This window comes from Cydia amplana, chromosome Z, assembly GCF_948474715.1.
Source record: "Cydia amplana chromosome Z, ilCydAmpl1.1, whole genome shotgun sequence".
NCBI lineage: Eukaryota > Metazoa > Arthropoda > Insecta > Lepidoptera > Tortricidae > Cydia > Cydia amplana.
The window spans coordinates 35,182,493-35,204,994 of record NC_086096.1 but is presented as its reverse complement, the minus strand read 5'-3'; the positions used below and the strand labels follow the sequence as shown (position 1 = coordinate 35,204,994).

Below are 22,502 nucleotides of genomic sequence, written 5' to 3'. Positions count from 1 at the left end.
TTCTCTTACTTCGCAACGCGACCCCTTGGGGTTAGCTGCTCGATAAATACTCTTCAGAATAAATAAATACCTACACATTTCTTTTTGTAACCTTTTTCATGCAGCTTAGTGAATTAATATCAGATCAGGTGACAATTGTCAGGTTGGTAAAACAGGCCAGAGGGAAAGAGTCCATCTACACTGTCTGCACGTCATACGTTGTCATTGCCAAGCCGGTGCAAATCGATGAATGTAAGAACATATTGATTGCCGTATTTTTGGCGGCTTGTGCGACCACATACTTTGAATGTGGCTTTTAAAACCTTGTTAATCATATGAAATGACACAAGCGTTCTACACTTCTACGCCAGATGCCAGTAAGTATCCCAATATCCCATACTTCCTAACGCCAAAAGGCGATAGAGTTCATTTGCATTAAAAGCACTAGAACCTGTCGACCTTGATCCGGTCAGCTTATCTCTTTCTCGCTTTCACTTACAGCTGCGTCCTTATCGGACGTGCGGCTAACCAACTTCCACTCGATCGAACAGGCCTCGGACTCGTTCCAAGGTCGCGGTCCGGTACGCCCGTCTGGTAGTGCTTTTAGTGTAAATGTACTCTATCGCCTTTTGGCGTTAGGAACTTTAGGAAGGATTGGATATTGGGATAGCTACCTACTGGAATCTAGCGTAGAAGTGTAGAACGTTTGTGTCATTTCATATGATTAACAAGGTTTTAAAAACCACATTCAAAGTATGTGGTCGCACAAGTCGCCAAAAAATACGGCAATCAATATGTTCTTACGTTCATCGATTATATTACACATAGACACCATCTCTATCTAAAGGTAACGAGATTTTCGAAACTGAACAGTGCGTCTGAGTCTCAAAAATAAGGTACCTAAGTATGTACAGTTGTTCAAAATAATAGCGTTTATGGGTCAAACTTATTTCAGAAAAATTACACTTCTATAAGTAAACAATTAAAACATCAAAAGTTAACGACTCAGGTACATAAATAATCACATTTTTCTTATTTGAGTCTCAAGACTTTCAAGTACCTACTGAAAAAAATGTATCCCGCCTGTAAAGATACAGTTCAAAAACTAGCTTTAGATTTTCTTTACTTGCCGCGATATGCAGATTCGTTTGCCTCCTATATCATAAAATAAGGAAAGACTCGAACGAGATACACATATTTAATACAATAAAATGCAGACATACAGACGTTATGTCAATGCTATACTTGGTCAACCAGATCTTGACAGTAGAAAGAGGCGGCAAATTTGAAAAATGTAGGCGCGAAGGGATATCGTCCCATAGAAAATTTGAATTTCGCGCCTTTTTTTAATGATAAGTTTTGGTTGACCAGAGACGTGGAAGAAGCAGACTTGGCAATAAACGTCATTTTTTTTAAAGTAATTTACCGCTTTATCGATGTCGCTTAAATGATTCTACTAAAAATATATCTTCTGGGTCGAACCACGATGATTTATATTTTTTAACGTTAAATTAGTTATTCAAATGCTTGTGTAGAGAATAGAGATGACAAAAAGTTACGTGATTTTCAAGATCATAGACTTAATTAAAGAGTCATGACTCATGTCATATATGCGCTCACTTTATCAAGGTACAAGTCACGTAAGATCTATAATAGCGCTTATTACATTGCACGGTTGCCGGGCACTTTTTGTAGGTAAGCTGGTCGGCCTCCATACAAAAAGTGCCCGGCAACCGTGTAGATATAATAAGCGCTTAAGATCGTTTTTCCTAGGATTGCGGTGACGTCATATAGCGGCCGTCTCCATACTAAATAATACGGCTAAAATATGGATGTCGTAGTATTTGTATGGAGACAGCCGCTATATGACGGCACCGCTATCGGAGGAAACCAAAGCTTTAGGCATAACTTTTAAAATGGCAACCAGTGTGACTTTTATGCCAATGTTGCATCAAATAATAATTTAATCAGCAAAAAAATAAGAGAAGATTCTAAATGTAATATAAGATTGTCTCAAAATATATGGAAGTTATTTTAATAGCATGCTATAATGGTTTATAAGAAACCAGATGTAGTAATCTATATCTACGGAGCTGATGCTTGGGCCCTTTTTTTCCTCCACATAGTACGTAAAAGGGCAGAAGCATTTATTTGGCATATTTCTAAACCACCTTTATTTGTTTTGAGTCATTTTGTGTAAAATATAAATATGATGCACTAAAATTACTTGATAGATAGTTTAATTTTAGAGAATTATTATACAATGTTGTATTATGTGTTAAGTACATTTTAAATTACTAAACATGTGAAGTTATACTGTTTATTAGAATTTTATGTTAATAATAAGAAATGTGACAATAGTTTTAAAATGACTACTTCAATGCCTGTAGTGGTAATAATTATGTAGGTGCGCATAACATTATTTCATATATTATTATTAAATATTACTTAATGCAAAAATTAGCATTTAAATTATTGTGAACTGAGATAAGACTAAAATAAATTTCAATATTTTCTCAACCCTACCTTTAGATAGATGATTTCAAAATGATGATCTTGAAATCCTAACTAAATGTTTCTAACCTAACATACCTAACTTTGTACTTAGGTTTCACGGAAATACTCGAGCTATAATGTGAATGTTTTCTATCTAAATTCACGACCACATTAATATATAATCTGGCCAACCATTTCATCACAAATTGCAAAGATAAGACAAATTTGACGTTACAACGACAGTATGTATCTATAGCCCGACAAGAAATTGTAGAAAAGAAAAAGTGGCAATATTGTAGTGTCGTCCCGTTTTCTTAGATTGATTTGAAAGGGACGAGTGTTTTCACTTTTTAAGGAGACCGGTGTCCCTACAACATGTGCCCGGCAACCGTGTTAATGTAATAAGCTCTAAACATTAACTAAAACGTCAGCGTTTTTTTTATTCGTCTCCTTTTATTATCATGCCGCGATCAGAAAGGGATTAGAAATAACAGATTTCCATACACTTACGTCAAAATCAATATGGATTGACAGCTATCTCAATCCCTTTCTAATCGCGATTCAGTAATACGTGATACGGTGGCTGGCCAGACTATAATAGTACTAGGTAATGTCATATTACTTGTGTCCTACAAATTAATAGGCCCATTGCCAACTCAGAGTATCAGTCATGCGAGTCATTAGAAAAAAGGGGAAATAAAAATATAAGCGTAGAGGTTTTATACTATAGCGCTACTACACTGTCCTGGGCACTTCTTGTAAGAATACCGGTCGCTCCTTACAAAAACTATTCGGTGACCATATCTATAGGCAGTGTACACCAATACATAGACTGCTCACTCCATACATCAGTTTTAGTACCAAAAAGACTATTAGCATCTAGCATCGAGTAGCGGAACTATCAGTACTGCTACTTGACAATAGATGTAGCCACCGACCGGAAAGTCTTATGCTGTTGAGATAAGGCTTTCCGATCGGTGCTACATCTATAGTAGCAGTACTGATAGTTCCGCTACTCGATGCTAGATGTAGACACTGAAATTAATAGTCTGAACTGATGTATGGAGTGAGCACTCTATGTATTTTTTTCTCTATGGTAGAAGTAATAAGCGCTTCTTTTTTTTTCTGATGACATCATGACTGGCCAGACTATAATATTTATCTATTTTTTTTACTTGCAATTGCAAGAAAAAAACATTAAAAAAATACAATCAACCAAAGTATTTCATAAAACTATAAATAGGCATGATAACAGATCATTTATATGAAAATGTAATTGCAGCCTTCTTCTTATCTAATAAGTATAACTAGCTGTTCGTTTTTTAAATATTTAAAGTTCTGCGTTATAATTTTCGAAACTTTCTATAGAAATAAGGTGTCCCGTTAAAGTAATATTTAAGTCGTATACAATTCAAATTATTAAACAGCACAAAATGTTAACACCGTTTTTGAATACCCGGTGTAGGTGCCAAGCGTTAAAATAAATATTAAACAATTAACAGTTGAAAAAGGACTGTTTTTAAGGTTTATTAGATCCATCCGGTCGCTGGAAACTTTTTATTATCTTGTTGCTCAAGACCGACAGGGTTTAGCACTTATTACACTTGTAACCGTGTACCTACATAGGTACACGGTCGCCGGGTACTTGGTGTACGGAGGCCGATCAGCTGTCTAAAGCTTTGGTTTCCTCCGAAAGCGGTGCCGTCATATAGCGGCCGTCTCCATACAAATACTACGACATCCATATTTAGCCGTATTATTTAGTATGAAGACGGCCGCTATATGACGGCACCGCTATCCTAGGAAAACCGATCTTAACAAAAATGCCTGGCGACCTTGTAGATGTAAAAGCCATAACACAATACTGGACCGCGCCAAGGTCGCAGCGCGGTGAGGTAGTGTGTTACGGCTATAATAAACGCTTTTCGCTGTGCCTCTCAGCAGAAATTGTCCGGTGACCGGATTAATCTAATAACCTATTTCATCACCCATAAAATAAATACATTCATTGTTAAATTTATTAAATCGAGAGAAAGAAAATTAGATTTTTTTATATTTCTATGTAATTCTGTTTGGTATTTCGAAAATACTGTGTCAAACAGTGGCAAAACACATGTTCAAGGGGATATTACGGAGGGCCTACCGCGAAAACCCAAAATTCGCAAATTGCGGGGATCTTTCTATTTTACTCCAATGAAGGCGTACCTAATCAATCCCCCTATAATACCTATAGGGGGATTGTATCGCATACAAACCCCCCCCCCCCCCTCCCTGCATACAATCAGTCTATGCAGAAGGGGTCACCTCTCAACAAAAGGTGTTGTCCTGTAACGCATTCGATTTACCAAAAAATGGCGCATTATTATATTTCATCTTGCTGTTCTATAGTTTAATAATATGATTAGTCTTACACACTGAAGTGCCCTGCTTTTTTATCCAAGATATTTAAATAGTTTAAGAAAAAAATAATTATCTTGTAAAAATCTTCTCACATACCTAGTGGATATTGTCCTGAGGGCGTACCGCGAACATACAAGAGCGATAGAGAAGCAAATAATGAAATTTCGATTTTCAAGTTTTGTGGTAGGCTCCCAGTAGATACTTACAAGACCACGTCGAATTTGGGGCTTCTTGTAGACTTTTAATTTTGTGATGGGTGGATCAACTATTTCTTGTTGTTATTCTGTCCGGTCAGCCAAGAGACAATAGTAGCATAGTTTGTTAGAAGATATTGTACACCACCTTCTTCTGACACGCTTGGTAGGCGACCCTCAATGGAAATTGTTTATAAGTATCACAAAAAAGTGTATTTGGTGAATTTAAATGCCTAAAAATCAGGTTTTAAAGAGTGACCCAGGAGAACGTAACCAAGAGTGACAAGAAAAAGTTGATTCATCCGATTATTTTTCTTAACTTCGCAATATAAACATGAAACACTAAGGCGGTCTTCACATTGGATGCGGTTTCCCACGCGAATTCGCATCGCATCAGTGTGGAATCGCGTAAAATTAGTGCAAAATAGCAGAAAATTTGTAAGCAACAGATGGCTCTGTATGTCACATTCAAGATGGCGGAAACTACAGTTTTTGCTTGTTTGTGCATGAAACTGAACCGAAATTATTAAATATAAGGGTCCGCTCATTGATATTGTCCAAGAATATTATTTTCAATGGATTTCTCGCCGTCTTTGTCTCGTATTTTAATAGCGTATAGTGTTTTAACAGGTACTTTCAAGAGTCTCACAAGGTAAACAAGTGTTTTGCATCTCTTTTAGCAGGTGATTCTCTTAAATGTAGCTACTTTCAAGCTAATGTAACGTTACAGTTGCTTTCAAGAGAACAACCCACCAAAAACTAGACGGCAATACCAACGTAAAGCGCTATGACATTTACACGGTCGCAGGGCACTTTTCGTAGGAAAGCCTCCTTACAAAAAGTGCCCCGCGACCAAAAAATTCAAAACTCACCCCAGTCCCCAGTCACCCCGCGACCCTGTAGATGTAATAAGAGCTTAACGTCAGTCTAGTCTAGGCCATATTTCTCGCCTCAACACAAGGCGAGACGACAATAGATCTATTGAATTTAATTTAATATTCTTAAAATTTTCTAACATTTTATTATAATTTTTCATATTTAAAGTCTTTCTCTTAATGATATTAATATACTCATGGACGCATCATTATAATATGGAAAGGTCATTATATTGTACTTATTCGTAATGTTGCCATATCAAATTGTTTTTCGTAATCTGGAAATAAAGATTTTTTATCTAGTTGTCCCTATATGTACTTAAATTATACGGCCCCAGCTAGATTTGGTGTTTCATTTTGTACCTTCCTACAACTTAAAGCGACGTTATAGCGAGCGACTAATTCAAACTTCAATCGACTAATCCTACTTTTACCTCTACCAATGAAAAGCTGCCAGATGCCCGTATCTAGTAATAATGATAGTATAGTATAGCCATCAGCTAACGAGAGGGATTTCGTTGGACAACTGTGTAAGTAACTTTTCCGGGACTAGCTCTCAGTCTATTTAATCTTTGGCATTAATAACCCTTTTCCAGGCTGCACCATTTACAAGGTTGTCCCAAAAAAAGAAAAAAACGATATAATTATATTAATGATTCATTTGAAGACAAGTCACATTTTCCGAAAGTGCCATCTAATTTGAACCTTAAATCGGAGTACCAAAGTTGAAATTCTATTGGCGCGTATCGACCGATAAATCGTACTATGCCCGGTGAAGACATTATGAAACCTTTAGCATTAGCCCTTATCACATGAGTACCTACGCGGTTGCCAGGCACTTTTTGTAGGGAGGCCGGTGAACCAACCTATACTCGGACACACCACACCCACTTTGTCAGTAGAAAAAGGCGCGAAATTCTAATTTTCTATGGGAGGACAACGCATCGCGCCTTCATTTTTTATATAGATGGTCAAGCAAATCTTGTCAGTAGAAAAAGGCGCGAAATTCAAATTTTCTATGGGACGATATCCCTTCGCGCCTACATTTTTCAAATTTGGCGCCTTTTTCTACTGACAAGATCTGCTTGACCAAGTATACCTACGAAGCCTAGTTTTGATTCCAATCTATTTCGTACTTGTTAAACTTGTTTGGTACACATCACAGCATCGCACTTTAGGTTTCCGAACGAAAAGTCTTTGACCTTTGGCCGAATGTCACTTTTGACATTTATATTTTTCTCAAGCAAGAGCCGTATCTCCGCTGCGCTGCTTGAGATAACTGAAAAGTGAAATAAAAAGCTATTCCAACCGAAACCAACTAAGTATTCGTACTCGCGATGGTTTCGCAGCAAATGGTATACGCGGCAGCGGTGCCCGTGGGTGTGGTTTTGGCTATTGGACTGATACGCAAATGGAGGTCCAGAAAATGGGGGAAGTGTTTAAGTAACACTTGTTTGAGGGGTAAAACGTTTCTAATTACGGGTGCGAACAGCGGGATAGGGTTTGAGACGGCCAAAGCGCTGGTGAGGCGGAAGGCTAGGGTGATCTTCGCTTGCAGGGACATTGCGAAGGCTAAAGAGGCGATCACGCAAATAAGGAAGGCGCAGCCGACTGGCGGCGAACTGGTATGAAACCTTTTTTACTAATCGTAGATTGGCTTGAATTTTGTATATTTATAGTGTGTACATGTCCTGTTGAATATACGTATTTTATGAAAGAAAATTGATAGCTCACAAGCTTAGGAAAGCTCCATTCATCATTTAACCTGTCATATCCCTAGGGCTCAAATATGAGCCGTAAATAAATTTTCCAGATTTCCCACGATTTTCAAAACCTCCCACTTCAACTCCCAGTGGCTCAAATGGGAGCCATACTGGGAGACAACAACAAAATTAGTTTTCGGGTCGCGGGATCGGGCAGGTTAAATTCTGAGTTCAAAAGTCCGTTATGGTATATTTGACACATTTGTGTAAATTACTTTCCTTGAAGATAAATGGAACATTATTTTGCTGACTTTTTTCGAATGATAAGTGTAATAGGGTATTTAAACTAGTCAAATTAGTTTCTTTTTACGAACTGTCAAAACGATTTTGCTACTAGAGTCTGTTCGGAAAGAGAAGAGTTGTGAAATGTATTGAGCTCCATACATTCCACAGCTCTTCTCTTTCCGCACAGACTATGGAATTTCTATGAAACACTAGCATGTGACATCACAATCAATGTAATTGAAAGAATTTGTCTAAAAGTAACTGCTGTCTATGTTTCTCTATTAATATTCTGGTGCTTTATTTCATGCATGGTGTAAAATAATATTGTGTATGATATAACTCACAGTTTAGGGTCCAAGCACATGCACTGGTCCAGGTTCGCGTTGACAGACTGGTTTGTACACAAATGTCAAAACCTACCCTCATTGTCTATACATAACAGTGAATTTATTATAATCTCCACACAGATCCCCATGCAGTTGGATCTTGCATCGTTTGAATCCATCGAGAACTTCGTAGAAGTGGTGAAGGCCGGCTTCTACAAGATTGACGTGCTGATCAACAACGCAGGTGTTGCGACTCCGTTGAACCTCGGCCTGAAGACCAAGGAGGGCTTCGAGATCAACATCGGTGTTAACCACGTTGGGCACTTCTACCTTACTAATCTTCTGTTAGATCATTTGAAACGGGCAGCTCCGAGCAGGTATGTTTGTTAATATGAAACTAATCTCGTACCATGAAACCACAAAGTAATCCTAAATCTCCCAACTGTAGTGCTAAATTAGCTTGATTTACTATCTTAAAGTTAACCTTTGAATGCCAGACGGCGAAGGAATGTGCCGTACCCTGGACGCCAGGCGATCGCGATTTATTTAAGCAAAATTGAACTTTACGGAGTTCCGCGTAAGTCCCAATTGCATTGGCGAAGCTGGCTGTTGGCGTCGTTAGTGTCCTTGGCAAGATTTTCCGTTGACGGCCACAGCCTACTGTGGTGGTCAAAAGGTTAAAACCAATTAGAATGTACAGCTATAGCTGTTACCGCTGCCAAACGTGTTAAGTTTAGTATTATTTGAATGAAGAAGTTGTGCAACAAAATATTGTTTCATTAATCCATCTTTGATGATTCATTTGAGGACAAGTCACATTTTATCATTTCTAGTCATTAGTTGCACTATTGGACTATAGTTGGGTAGTTTTATATTAATGACCAGTATATTAGTGTTCCTTGCTTAAAACATTCAGTGCCTGCGCGAGCTACGCGCTACGAGCTAAGCCGATAACACGGGAAAAACCGTAATAGCGAAAAGCGCCTACGAACAGTGAACTCCCTATAGTTCGTTCTTTTTAGCATTAGAAATAAGGTAAACAATCTTGATGTGTCTTTTAATTGAAAAACACATTTTAAAAATAAGTTACGGTAAATATGTAACAATTATGAATCTAATACGATCTTTTATAGTCTTCTGCTTTCACAAGTAATAGTTATTGATTTTAAAAAAGTGTTTTTCAATTTAAAGACATGTCAAAATCGCTTACCTTCTTTCAAGTTCTTTCTAATGCTAAAATAAAAAAAACCGGCCAAGTGCGAGTCGGACTCGCGCACGGAGGGTTCCGCACCATCAACAAAAAATAGAGCAAAACAAGCAAAAAAACGGTCACCCATCCAAGTACTGACCCCGCCCGACGTTGCTTAACTTCGGTCAAAAATCACGTTTGTTGTATGGGAGCCCCACTTAAATGTTTATTTTATTCTGTTTTAGTATTTGTTGTTATAGCGGCAACAGAAATACATCATCTGTGAAAATTTCAACTGTTTAGCTATCACGGTTCGTGAGATACAGCCTGGTGACAGACGGACGGACGGACAGCGGAGTCTTAGCAATAGGGTCCCGTTTTTACCCTTTGGGTACGGAACCCTAAAAAACGAACTATAGCGAGTCGCTGGCACTGAATGTGTTAACAGTTTTCTCATGGTAATAAATATTAACATTAGTTTGTTTCCATTTTCCATTACTATTTATATGGTACAAAATCTATGATGCCTTTTAGCCAGTTTTAAAATGTTTTTCATAGATCTTGTAATCATCAATGTTGATGCTTATATCATGATGGATAGTGTCTGTTAGTTCAGGGTCTGCTTACGGCGATATATGCGAGTGTAATTCGCTAGCATCCTTCTAAATTTTATTTCGCAATAATGTCTATGGCAATGACACACATTTGAGTAATGAGCTTAAGTGATACTCTGGTGGAATGTTTCAAAATATTGACAGATAATAGTAGAGTAGCAGATAATATATTATATATCATATGAATTTAATTATTGCGGTTTTCAAGCTGAACTTATGTGGTTCATCCATAAGGATGTAACCCTGTTGTTAAAAATCGTGACATATTTACTATGCAAGGCGAAGAAAAATAATCTAACTACATACGGTATTTTTAACACTGTTAAAATGACTTTATCTCTTTTTGTGATGTGGAGCATATTTTTATCAGTACAGTTATTACAATTAACAGAAGCGTAGTCTAGTTCTTATGTTAAACATTATAAGGTCTAATTTTGTTAAATCCACTTGCCTCGTAACATGTCTATATTTACATTTTATTTCAGAATCGTGATCGTGTCTTCCACACTTCATGAAAAAGGGAATATCAACTTTGATGACTTGAACTTAAAGCAGGAATCTGAATTGGCTGTCCAGGTAAGCGTATTGTAAACCTTACAGTTCGGACACGAGGTACAGTCGCCATCAGATCTATCGGAGCGGTCAAGGCGCCCACAAATATCTGAACACGCCTCTATTGTCAAGGCGTTAGAGTGCGTGTTTAGATATTGTGAACATCTTGGCCGCTCCGATATATCTGATGGCGACTGTACTGTCTGCATCGCATCGCTTTCATGCCCGAAATCCCAAGAGTTCCGAGCGCGAATATTTGCCTATTTTCTTTCACAGATTTGACCTTACGAGTATCATTTTTCCGACCTTTACGTAATAGGGAATATTACGCGAAACTCTGTGAAGGGCGCCACTTCCACAATCCGTCACAATCTACGGGTCTACCGCAAACGAGAGAGTCAAAATGTTGTTATCTATCATATCACTCTTGCATATTCGAGCGATAAAGAGGCAGATAGCTTAGTTTCGATTTCCCGTTTCCCGGTAGGCCCTTTGTAAACAAACCGTCTTGATGTATCAATGTCATATTTTATACAAAAACTTGTCAAAAAACAAAAAAAACTTGTCAAGGCACAGTACGTATAAGTTAGGGCTCATTTAGACGATGCGAGCACTCGCATGCGAGTTTCATTGCATTGCGGGTTTTGATCGGTCGGTTGAATTGGACGTAACCAATATTTTAGTTCGCAATGTAACTAAAACCTTATACGACTTCGCGCGCTGTCTATAGTTCGTTTTTTTAGCATTAGAAAAAAGGTAAACAATCTTGATGTGTCTTTTAATTGAAAAACATGTTTTAAAAATAAGTCACGGCAAATATGTAACAATTATGAATCTAATACGATCATTTATATTCTTCAGCTTTCATAAACAACAGATACCGATTTTTAAAAAGCTTTTTTCAATTAACCTTTTCGACGCCGTGTCAAACACAAACGCTGTCACTCAGACGCCACGTCACCGAATTGTCAAAACTGAAATTGAACTTTATGCATATGCACCTAGGTCTATGTTGCTCTGTGGTCTATGACCAATTAATACGTCTTTGGCGTTGGACCTGGACCTGCGGTGCGTATATATCTGTCATTGGCGTCCAAAAGGTTAAAAGACATGTCAAGATTGCTTACCTTCTTTCTAATGCTAAAAAAACGAACTATAAATCAGCCCTAACTCTATGGTTTACGATGGGGGCTAGTGCTGCATTCTGACGGCACTACATTGCAGTAATACCCCCTATTAAGTGCGTTTTCCATGTACCTACTTTACTCTTGACGACCGGTCTGGTAGTGACCCTGCCTGTGAACCCGCGGTCCTGGGTTCGAATCCCAGTAAGGGCATTTATTTGTGTGATGAGCACAGATATTTTTGTTCATATTCATATTCATATTCATATTCGTATATTCATAATAATTCATATTACATGTCGTTTTTCATAATTACATTAAAAATAAAAAATAAAATAAGAATTAACAATTAAGTTAATTAAAATTAGCATAATAAAATACAATGTCAAATAAAAGTACTTACATATACCTACAGTTACATTAGGTCCCTAATTACTTAATTAGCGAAATCTGCAAAACTGTAGAAAGTGTGCTCGATAAGCCATCGTTTTAACCTGTATTTAAAACTGTTTAGTGACGGCGCTTCTGTGACGTGTGGTGGCAGACGGTTATAAACTGCTGGACCCATTATATGTGTAATTTTTACGGATTTCGCCAGTTTATGCTTGACGCCCACGAGTTTTCGGGCGTTTCGTAGGTTTCGCCCATGGATATCCGCTCCACTTGAGTATTCGTCAAGGTGACATCGCACGTATGTAGCCACTTGGAATATCACAAGGGAGGGCAGAGTAAGTATCCGCAGATCCTTAAAGTAAGGTCTTGCGGAGGTGCTTTGACCCACCTGCACAATCGCTCGGACGGCTCTCTTTTGCATGCGAAAGACACGCTCCCATTCGGCAGCGCGGCCCCACAGCTCTGCGCCGTATTGTAGGAGCGAGTGTACAGTGGCAAAGTAACATGACCGTACCACATTTCTGGGCACAACTCTCGCTAGACGACGCAGGGCAAAGCAGGCGCTCGCTAGCTTGTTACATACCTTGCTTATGTGCGATTCCCACTGCAGCCCTCTGTCAAGTTCAAAACCCAGGAATGTGGCAGTCTGAACCTGACCAACTTGGGTACCATCCACAAATACTCCAAGGTTTCTTGGGCCCCTACCCCCGAGGTTGAAGTAAATAAAATGGGTTTTATTTATATTTAGTACCAGGCCATTGCTACTGAAGTACTGTGACACCTGGTTTGCGACTTTATTCAGACACTGCTCGAGTTTGTCAATGCTAGGTGCACACACTACCACGGCTACATCGTCGGCATACATATACACTTCTCCCTCCACTATGGCTTCTGGTAGATCGTTGAGAAGCAAAGAGAAAAGTATATTGGATACCGACGACCCCTGGGCAACGCCCGTTGTCGTAGATATAGGCTCTGATCTCACTCTGCCTCCGTCAGACACCACCACTTGTGACCGCCCGCGCAGCATATCACATACGAGTGCGTGAGCCTTGCCCTCGATACCGTAATGGCGTAGTTTAATAGCGAGAACGCCGTGGTCAGCTACATCGAAGGCCTTCGATAAGTCGCAGCACAACACTGCGACCTGTTGGCTACGTTCGCGAGCGTCCATTACACGGCGCACCAGCTCGCGCGTCATCGCACATGTCGAGCGGCCGGCGCGGTAGGCGTATTGACGCTCGGACAAGGCATCGGTTGCAGTCAAAAACTCCGTTAAGCGCGAACTAAGGCCGTTCTCGAACACTTTTGCTACCGCCGGTATAATGGAGACGGGTCTGTAGGAATCAATGTCTTCTCTTTTTCCTTTCCCCTTAAAAAGAGGTGAGATTTTGCTCACTTTCAAGGGGGAGGGAAACACACCTTCAATGATACATTGATTATACAGACCCGCCAGCACTGGTGACAGGGGAGCCGCGGCAATGTATAAAAGCTCCATAGAAATCCCGTAGAGGTCTTTCGTAGTTTTATGTGGAATAACTTTAGTAATCATATGAAAAACCTCTTCTGCAGAGAACGGCCGCAGGCGAAAGCTGCGGTCAGCGGTCGCACGAGCAAGGTTTAGCGCAACTCGCACTCGCGGCAAGTCGGCTTTCGGCGCACCGCACGCTGCCGCCGCGCACGCGAACCGTTGGTTCATAGCGCTCGCTGCAGCCTGCTTGGAACCAAATCCTGCACCGCTCGAGTTCACGACGATCTCTGTAAAATCAGTCTGAGGACGGAGTGACGTTTGACCCCGCTCTTTGTTAACAATTTGCCACATAGATTTTGAGGCATTTTGGCTCTTTGCAATAATATTAATATAGTGATCGTATTTACTCTGCCTTACCAGCTCACTATATTTTTTGTGCGCAATCGAAATAATATGGCTTACACGTTCGTCATAAGGGAGTACATTGCTTATTTTTATCATGTCAAATAGTAATAATTTTGCATTAAAAATATCATCGGATAGCCAAGTATGTGGTTTACGGTTACATATAATTTTTAGTGGGAAACAAATGTCAAACTTATTGTTGATTATATTTATAATAGACGTCGCCATCTCGTCAGCCGTACGCCCTCGACGATTCCACAGTTCGCCCCAGTCAATGCTGTAAATGGCTTCAACAAAACTAGCTCGGTTCGCATGAGTGAATGCGCGCGCCAGCCGCGTCGGCGCAGGCGGCGCGCGAGCCCGGTACACCGCCTCGCAGCGTACCGCGAGATGATCGCTTATGTTAGTAGTCACAGGCGACGCATGCGTTATGCCGGCTTGACAGTTAGAGTAAACATGATCTAGACATGTGGAAGAGTGGCTAGTTATCCTTGTATTAAAATCTACTAAGCATTTAAAGTTATACACAGCCAATAGATTTTTTAAGTTTTTTTGTGTAGTGTCATTACATAATAGATCTATATTCATGTCACCAACGATAATGCAGTCTTTTCCATATTCCCCGACCTTATCGAGCACATTTTCTAAATGAGTCATGAACTCATTAGCGCTTACCATGTTTGTTCTATAAACACAAACAACTAATAAATTAAAATCTAGTAATTCTATTGCAGATATTTCGCAATACAGTTCAATTGACAGTTTTTGCAATTCGGTTACTTCGATAGCTTTAACATTTTTTTTTACAAAAATACACGAACCACCGTGAATATATTGTTTTCGACAAAAAAAGGATACTAAACAATAATCGTCAAAATTAATACATGCAATGTTATTATCGGTGAGCCAGTGCTCCGTAATAGCTAATATGTCGCAGGTCAATTCAGTCTTTAATAATACCTCTAACCGTTCAGTCTTATTGTTAAGTGATTGAACATTTTGCTGGCAAATAACAATCTTATGGGCGGCCGGTGGGTCGTACTCATACGTCGCATTGCAAGTGTTGGCGGACAGCGGGCGCAGGCACACATCCTCATCGTGCGCCGGCGGCGCGTCGACTGCTAGCGGTAGCGGCTCCCCGCCGCTGGCGGGGGCGCACGAGAAACCAGTCCGCGAATCTGATGCCCGGCGGCCACACAGTCGGCGTCGTTAATCGTCCATACAGTGTCTCCGGCATACCGATAACAAATGCTGCGTGTCTGTCCGTTTTTATGTCGCGCTTTTCGACTACGTAGTCATTTGATTGTGCCACTTTGCACAGAAATTCACGGATTTGGTCTTCAGTAGTTGTGGGTTTGAATAACCAAGCCTGAATATATTTCAGTCGTTCGACAGACTGAAGGCCTGAATCGTCGATGCCGGTTCCAACAAATACTGACGGTCTGGATTTGCGCTTCTTGTGTTTTTTGCCTCCAGCGACTATCCATTTCTCGTCCGCCTGTTCATGCTCAAAAGTTGCGTCGCACTCATTTACCGCTTGCGGCGTATCGACTAGCGGGTTTAATGGCTCAACATCCGCTCCCGTTGTACCCGTCGCCTCCGGGTCCGAAATCAAAGTCGTCATCTTTTGCGAAGGCACCGTCGATGGTATTGACGCTGGGATTTTAGTCTCAGATTTAATGGCTCCAACACTGGCTGGCGTGTTCGTCAGAGATCGGGATGAGTCGGGTGTCGAGCACAGCGGCAGCGCTTTGTCACTCAATTCACGCACTTCATCAGTGTGTCGCTTACTTAAAGCGCTGGATTTATTTCTTAACGCCGCGACGGCGTTCAAGCGCGCTTGGCGCGCAGGGCGCTGCAGCGCTTTTGGAGCTTCTGGAGCGGGAACTGGAGAGTCGCGGGTAGTCTTCGATGTTACACCAGTGACTTCTATATTTGGCTGGTTAACCACTCTCATTTGCACTTGGATTATTTGATTTTGCTCAGTAATTTTCGTTTCTAAAGCACTCACTTTATTTACGAGATTATTCACGGTTTTTTGCAGCTCACGAACCACACTTTCCAATGTTTTTAACGACATTTTACGTTAATATTATTACGTTAATTTTAATCATGTGGCTCGGCGTATGGTCTTATGGTCGGACAATGTTCCTGAGTCATGGTTGTTTTCTATGTATTTAAGTATTTGTATATTATATCTATCGTTGTCTGAGTACCCACAACACAAGCCTTCTTGAGCTTACGGTGGGGCTTAGTCAATTTGTGTAAAAATGTCCTATAATATTTATTTATTTATTATTATTACTCTTCCAGGGCAAACTGAAGGGCCGGAACAACCCTGGGTACTGCAACTCCAAGCTGATGAATGCGTACTTCGGCCGCGCCTTGGCTGACAAGCTTAAGGATTCAGGAGTTGACGTACATACCGTGTGCCCTGGATTCTGCTATACTAATCTGTTCAGGTGAAATACTCTCTCTTTGTCTTATCATTTCAAAACCCCCCTTCTTCCTGGCGTTGTCCCGGCATTGTGGCCACGGCTCATTGGAGCTTGGGGTCGCGCGCAACTAATCCCATTCATTGGCGTAGGCACTAGTTTTTACAGCGACTTAGATCTGACCTTCCAACCCAGAGGGTATACTAGGCCTTATTGGGATTACTCCGGTTTCCTCACGATGTTTTCCTTCAACGAAAAGCGACTGGTAAATATCAAATGATATTTACTACATAAGTTCCGAAAAACTCATTGGTACGAGCCGCGGTTTGAACCCGCGACCTCGGGATTGCAAGTCGCACGCTCTTACCGCTAGGCCACCAGCGCTACCTTCAAAACCGCTTTCTATTTATCTATTTTCAGTTTTCCCAGTTTTAGCGGATTATGTAAAAAATGTAAAAATCATGTAGTCTGTACGCAAAGAGAAGAGTCGTAGAATGTATTGGATCCCATACATTTCACGACTCTTCTCTTTCCGCACAAGCTGTATTTACTAATTTGTAATTACTATATGGCGGTGATAATGTAAAATGACGCAGTATCTAAGTTCAACTGATAATAGACGACCTTTTTATCGCTAGTATGTGAGTTACGTACACGTTAAGACCAGGGATGTTGCGAATATCCGCATCCGCATCCGCAACCGCGGAACTTCCGCATTATTTTCAACATCCGCATCTGCATCCGCATCCGCATAAAATCGATGCGGATTTAATGCGGAGGCGGATGTGGAACAGGTCGGTACAGGAACGTCTTAGCATCGGCGTAAGTGCTAGGCTGCTAGGTAATTTAGTCATTAGCCAAAAAACCTATTAGAAATTAGCAGTCAAGCGTGAGTGGGACTTAATGTACGGAACCCTTGGAACGCGAGTCCGACTCGCACTTGGCCGGTTTTTTGAAATAAAAATTACTAAAATGTAATATTTGACGTTTTTTTTGTACCTATCTTGACATCCGCATCCGCATCCGCGGATGTCAGCCTTTAAAAATCCGCATCTGCATCCGCATCCGCGGATGTCAAAAAATCGGCATCCGCAACATCCCTGGTTAAGACTACTAAATGACAGTACTTATTTCAATGCAGCAAGGCTTATTTTAGTCTTAAAAAAGCTGTTTTAAAGTGCATGAATACCAATAACTTATTGTGAGTTGTCATACTTGTATGTATAGCGCCAAGACCGCTTGCGTTTTATGGCGTACCTACGGTGTTAAAGTAACCTTTATGCTTTCAGGTTAAGGTTTATATTTGCTTGCTTGTATCAATGATTTTGGTTGGATTTAAAGTTTACATTTTTTGCTGCATGTACCTAAAGTTTACATGACGTGATATATAACATACATTGCGCTGAGGGTAAGACCTTCCTCCGTGAGCTGGGTCATCGCCTGTTTGAAAGGGGGCTTGACCCCCGCTCCGGGTTTTTCCTGATGCAAAGGCTGTCCATCGCAATCCAACGCAGCGAGCGTGATAGGCACCTTTGCATTGGGGGCAGCCCGGGACGGGTTTTAGTAGGTAGTTATTTCTATATAGTTTGTATTTATATTTAAGTTTTTACAATACATTTGCCATAATATTATGTAATCGGGTTTTCTATATAGAAAAATCAATCAATCTTGATTTTTGTCTGTTTCAGAGATTCACTGAGATGGTATCACTTCATTCTGATGGCTCCGATCGCTTTGCTGTTCATGAGGTCATCTCAGCAGGCAAGTACTCGTGTCGCATACATTTATTTCAACTCTTATTAGTTGGATCCGCGCGCCACTCTGGTGTGTGAGCGAGACCAATGCACGTATATAGTATATACTTATATAGCGATCCCGCTCGCAAACCGGCGTTGATACTTAATTAGGAAGAATTAATTCCCAGCAAACTGGAAATCGCTTTAATAACTTCATCCGGAGTTACAAAACAATTTTTGCCGAAGCTGAAAAGGAGACCTTCGCTAACGCCCGGTAATAGTACATTATTGTCGAGGTTCGGAAGTAGCTACTTGCAGGCTGAGGATTCGTTTTAAACGGACGACCTTGGGAGTCCGTTTAATTGAATCCGAAGCCAGCAAGTAGCCTTCCAGCCGAGTCATATATAGTGCTTTTCTCAAAAATGGTGCAAGAAATAGAAATTATTTACCGGAGCAACGGTCTAATTATCACAGAAAAAAGTAAAACCATTGAAAATATTTGCTTTGCCGCCTTTAAAAAAAAAAGAAGTGTATTTTTCTGCTGAAAATACGCCAACCTATTTGAGACACCTAAATAGTCGCGGTACCAACATTATAATAATAAGTGCTGATCATCTGTTTGGCTGTTTAATTGGACCTATGCCTTCATTTGATATGGCCATTTCAACTTTTAAAAAGTTTGGAACTCGTTAAATAATGGAATTTGTATGCAACATTGCATTCCCGAAATCGAGACTGCAATGTTTTTAACTTTTCAATTTTTTGAATGACCATAAACTACGCACTTCGCGACCTATTTTTTAACCGGCAACGTCGACTATGCCGTCCTTTTTTGAGAAAAATTTATTCCAGGGTTCAGAGACGGTCGTATTCTGCGCCACCGACTACAGCATAGAGGGCAAAACCGGCAAGTTCTTCCGCGACTGCGTCGAATACACCTCCAAATACCCCTTCGACAAAGAGGTCGAGACCAAACTGTGGCAGGCCACCGACGACATGGTCAAGGCCAGGAGGCCCTTGTGAGACCAACCACCCGCGAGGCCTAACACCCAACCAGCCACGGAGTCCACACCCACCACTCAGACCGCCCAACGCCCGCAAGACCTAAACATACGACCACCGCCTCCCGTCAAACTTAAGCGTCAAGAGAGGCCTAAAGAGACCCGGAGGCCTGAGAGGCCTAAGCCGTGGCAGGAGAAGGCCGAGTCGCGGCAGCGGCAAGAGCGGAAGACTCAAGCCGGCCCGAGCCGGCCGAAACGGCAGGCGCCGGGGCAGTCCACTTCGAAGAAAAATTAAAGTAATGAGGTAAAACTGTTATGTTCGATTCCCACCGGAGCGCATTTTCAATGTGCCTATATAGTTTGTAGCTTTCTAATAGACCCCGAAGGCTAATCCTATTGTCTATTGTTAAGAAAAACCGCTCGTGCCACGTGCCACAACCACCTGCATAAAAAATCGGTACTTCGGTTACTGAGTGCCGGCGAGTCGAACGCTACAGAACCAGTCTAAAATGTGTCATCGAGATGCGTAACAAAGGCGCGTTATCGGAGAGCGCACCTACACTGGTTTTTTGAGCGTTGGACTAGCCCGCGCTCAGGTGCCAAATAGAATAATTAGGACCCTTTTTTGCAGGTAAGTAGCACGTGCGGTTTTACTGAACAATAGACAATAGGATAAGCCTTCGGGGTCTACTAGAAAGCTACAAACTATACCAGGGATCGGAACCGGTTTTTTGCAAAAACTTAGAAATAACCATATTTTTCGATTTTTATACTCGAAATGTAGGACTCGGTTGTGTTTTTAGGTTACGACTTCGACGAAATGAAGTAATTAGCAAAGAACGAAAAAAATACCGTTTCCGTTCCCATACAAAAAATACCGGTATCCGATCCCTGGCCTATACATTATTTATGGCAGAAGCGACGGAGTCGGACCGGCAATCGGCCGTACAAAATACAAATGTGTAAAGTGTCATTCTATACAACTTGCTATAGTTAGTTCTTTTTAGCATTAGAATAAGACTACGCGATCTTGACGAGTCTTTTAATTGAATAACGCTTTTTAAAAATCAGTAACTATTATGAAAGCAAAATAATGTAATAATGTTACATATTATCCGTGACTTATTTTTCAATAAAAAGATACGTCAAGATCGCGTACTCTTTTTTTAATGCTAAATAAAACGAACTATAACTATGTAAACAAGCCGCCATATTGAAACTGTCAAAAATATGAATTTACTAGTGACTTTTGTTTACATAGTTAGCAAGTTCCATAGAATGATACTTTAATGCGCGTCGGCTCTGCCCGTTCGGTGGGCATTGTAAGTACATTATGTAATCCTTTCGTAGCTAGTGGTAATAATGCGAAAAAATCTATGACGAACTTTTTGTTTATACCACATCAGTGGCAAACAAGCATACGGGCCGCCTGATGGTAAGCAGTCACCGTAGCCTATGGACGACTGCACCTCCAGAGGTGATACATGCGCGTTGCCGACCTTTTTAAAAACCTGTACACTCCTTTTTTGAAGAACCCCATACTGTAGTGTAGACCCTCGGGAAAACCTCTGAAGGGAGCTCATTCTATGGTTTTGGCAAATTGTGGGTAGTAATTTTGAAATATACCTGTAACACCTTTTTGTTGATCGAACTGAATCATGTTTAAAAAAAATAAAAAAATAATCAAAGATATTTGGGGCATTATATGAAAAGGGACCTTATTGTCGATGGCGCTTACGCCGCACAGCGTCGCGCGGCATTGTATTAGTATCGGAGCATCGTTAATAATGGCGTAACCGCCATCGACAATAAGGTCCCTTTTCATAGATAACGTCACATTTAGGGTCGGTTGCACCAAACTGTTTGTCATCGTTAAAAGAGTTAGCTTAATGTTATTGTATGGAAAGTTTCATAGTAAACCGCCTCGGCGCGCCGGGTTACGTTGATCGGTCTGTCAAGTGTGGATGGTGCAGGCACTTAGTAAAATTGTGTCAAATTAATTACCAATTTAAGAAATTATCCGTAACCACTTTTGTTATTAATATATTGGTGTTATTTTTGGAGGTTACAGTCTCTGAAGTAGAAATGTTGAGCTGGAATAATTACGCCATTTCCCATCTCTATTGCACGCGTATAATTATATTGCCGTCCCGCTCGTGTGGCATTGACCGCCGGCATCATGGCGGGACAGCAACATATACTTGGTCAACCAGATCTTGACAGTAGATAAAGGCGGCAAATTTGAAAAATGTAGGCGCGAAGGGATATCGTCCCATAGAAAATTTGAATTTCGCGCCTTTTTTTACTGACAAGATTTGGTTGACCAGCTATAAATGCGCACGTGCGACATTGAGGTATATTCAAGAGACGACATCACGAACAAAATGTTTCCGCACCTCAGAGAAGTGCATGCATGCATGCGAAGCCGAAAATTGTTAATAAAGACGCCACGAGTATTTTTTGACTCAGTTAAACAACGTTGCCTACAATACTTTTTCTACGACCAAACATTTACATACTTTGAAAACTAAATAATAGTAAATCAACAGTTATTCCATTGCTTACCGATGAAATGTTATTCCATCCCTTTTATTATATTTTCTTGTGCTATTGTTGCAACTTTTTAACACGCACGAAGGCATTTTTTTTTTGTTTTTTAATTTTCTGTACATGTGTGGCATCTCGTCAATGGTCGGTGACGTACTAAAAGCAAAGAAGTGCATGCACTTCTCTGAGGTGCGGAAACATTTTGTTCGAGATGTCGTCTCTTGTATACCTCAATGACGTGCGATAGAGATGGAAAATAGCGGGTCAATTCCTCGTGCATGGCATCCTTACTTTATTAATGTTATCTATAAGATTCCGTGTTGGTGTCATGGTGTAAACCCCTTAGCGCCACTTGCACCACTAACCCGGGGTTAAACGGTTAAACCATGGGTTACCATGGTTACTAGTAGAATTTGACACTGGGTTAACGGCTTAACCCCGGGTTAGTGGGATGGTGCAAGTGGGCCTTAGTGAAACTATTTAGTCATTAGAAATCATCTAGCACAATATTGCATGTTTAATTGTTTATGTCCCTATTGATTGATGTTGGGTAGCGTCTATATTTTATAGTAGGTACATAACATATGGTGCTACTTTACCGCACTAGTGCGATAATTAGCACATTACGTAATCGTAATTATGTCGAAAATTTAACTGTAAAACGTTGTATTACGATGTGCGAATAGGTAATTCGCAACTTGATTTAAAACACTGCCTTCAATCGTGTTTTAATTTATCGCCACTCGTTGCGAATTCCCTATTTTTCGCACTTGTATC

The 22,502-nt window shown here is 40.5% G+C and overlaps 1 protein-coding gene across 1 annotated transcript; it reads left to right on the top strand.

The window, feature by feature from the left end:
* The first annotated feature begins 7,193 nt into the window (after window positions 1–7,193).
* On the top strand, window positions 7,194–19,480 carry LOC134661228 (retinol dehydrogenase 14-like). The gene is made up of 6 exons (XM_063517209.1): window positions 7,194–7,569; window positions 8,400–8,635; window positions 10,547–10,637; window positions 16,320–16,468; window positions 18,130–18,202; window positions 19,030–19,480. Exons 1-6 carry the CDS (start codon window positions 7,282–7,284, stop codon window positions 19,198–19,200), a joined length of 1,008 nt encoding a protein of 335 aa, XP_063373279.1. The 5' UTR covers window positions 7,194–7,281; the 3' UTR covers window positions 19,201–19,480.
* Window positions 19,481–22,502: the final 3,022 nt, after the last annotated feature.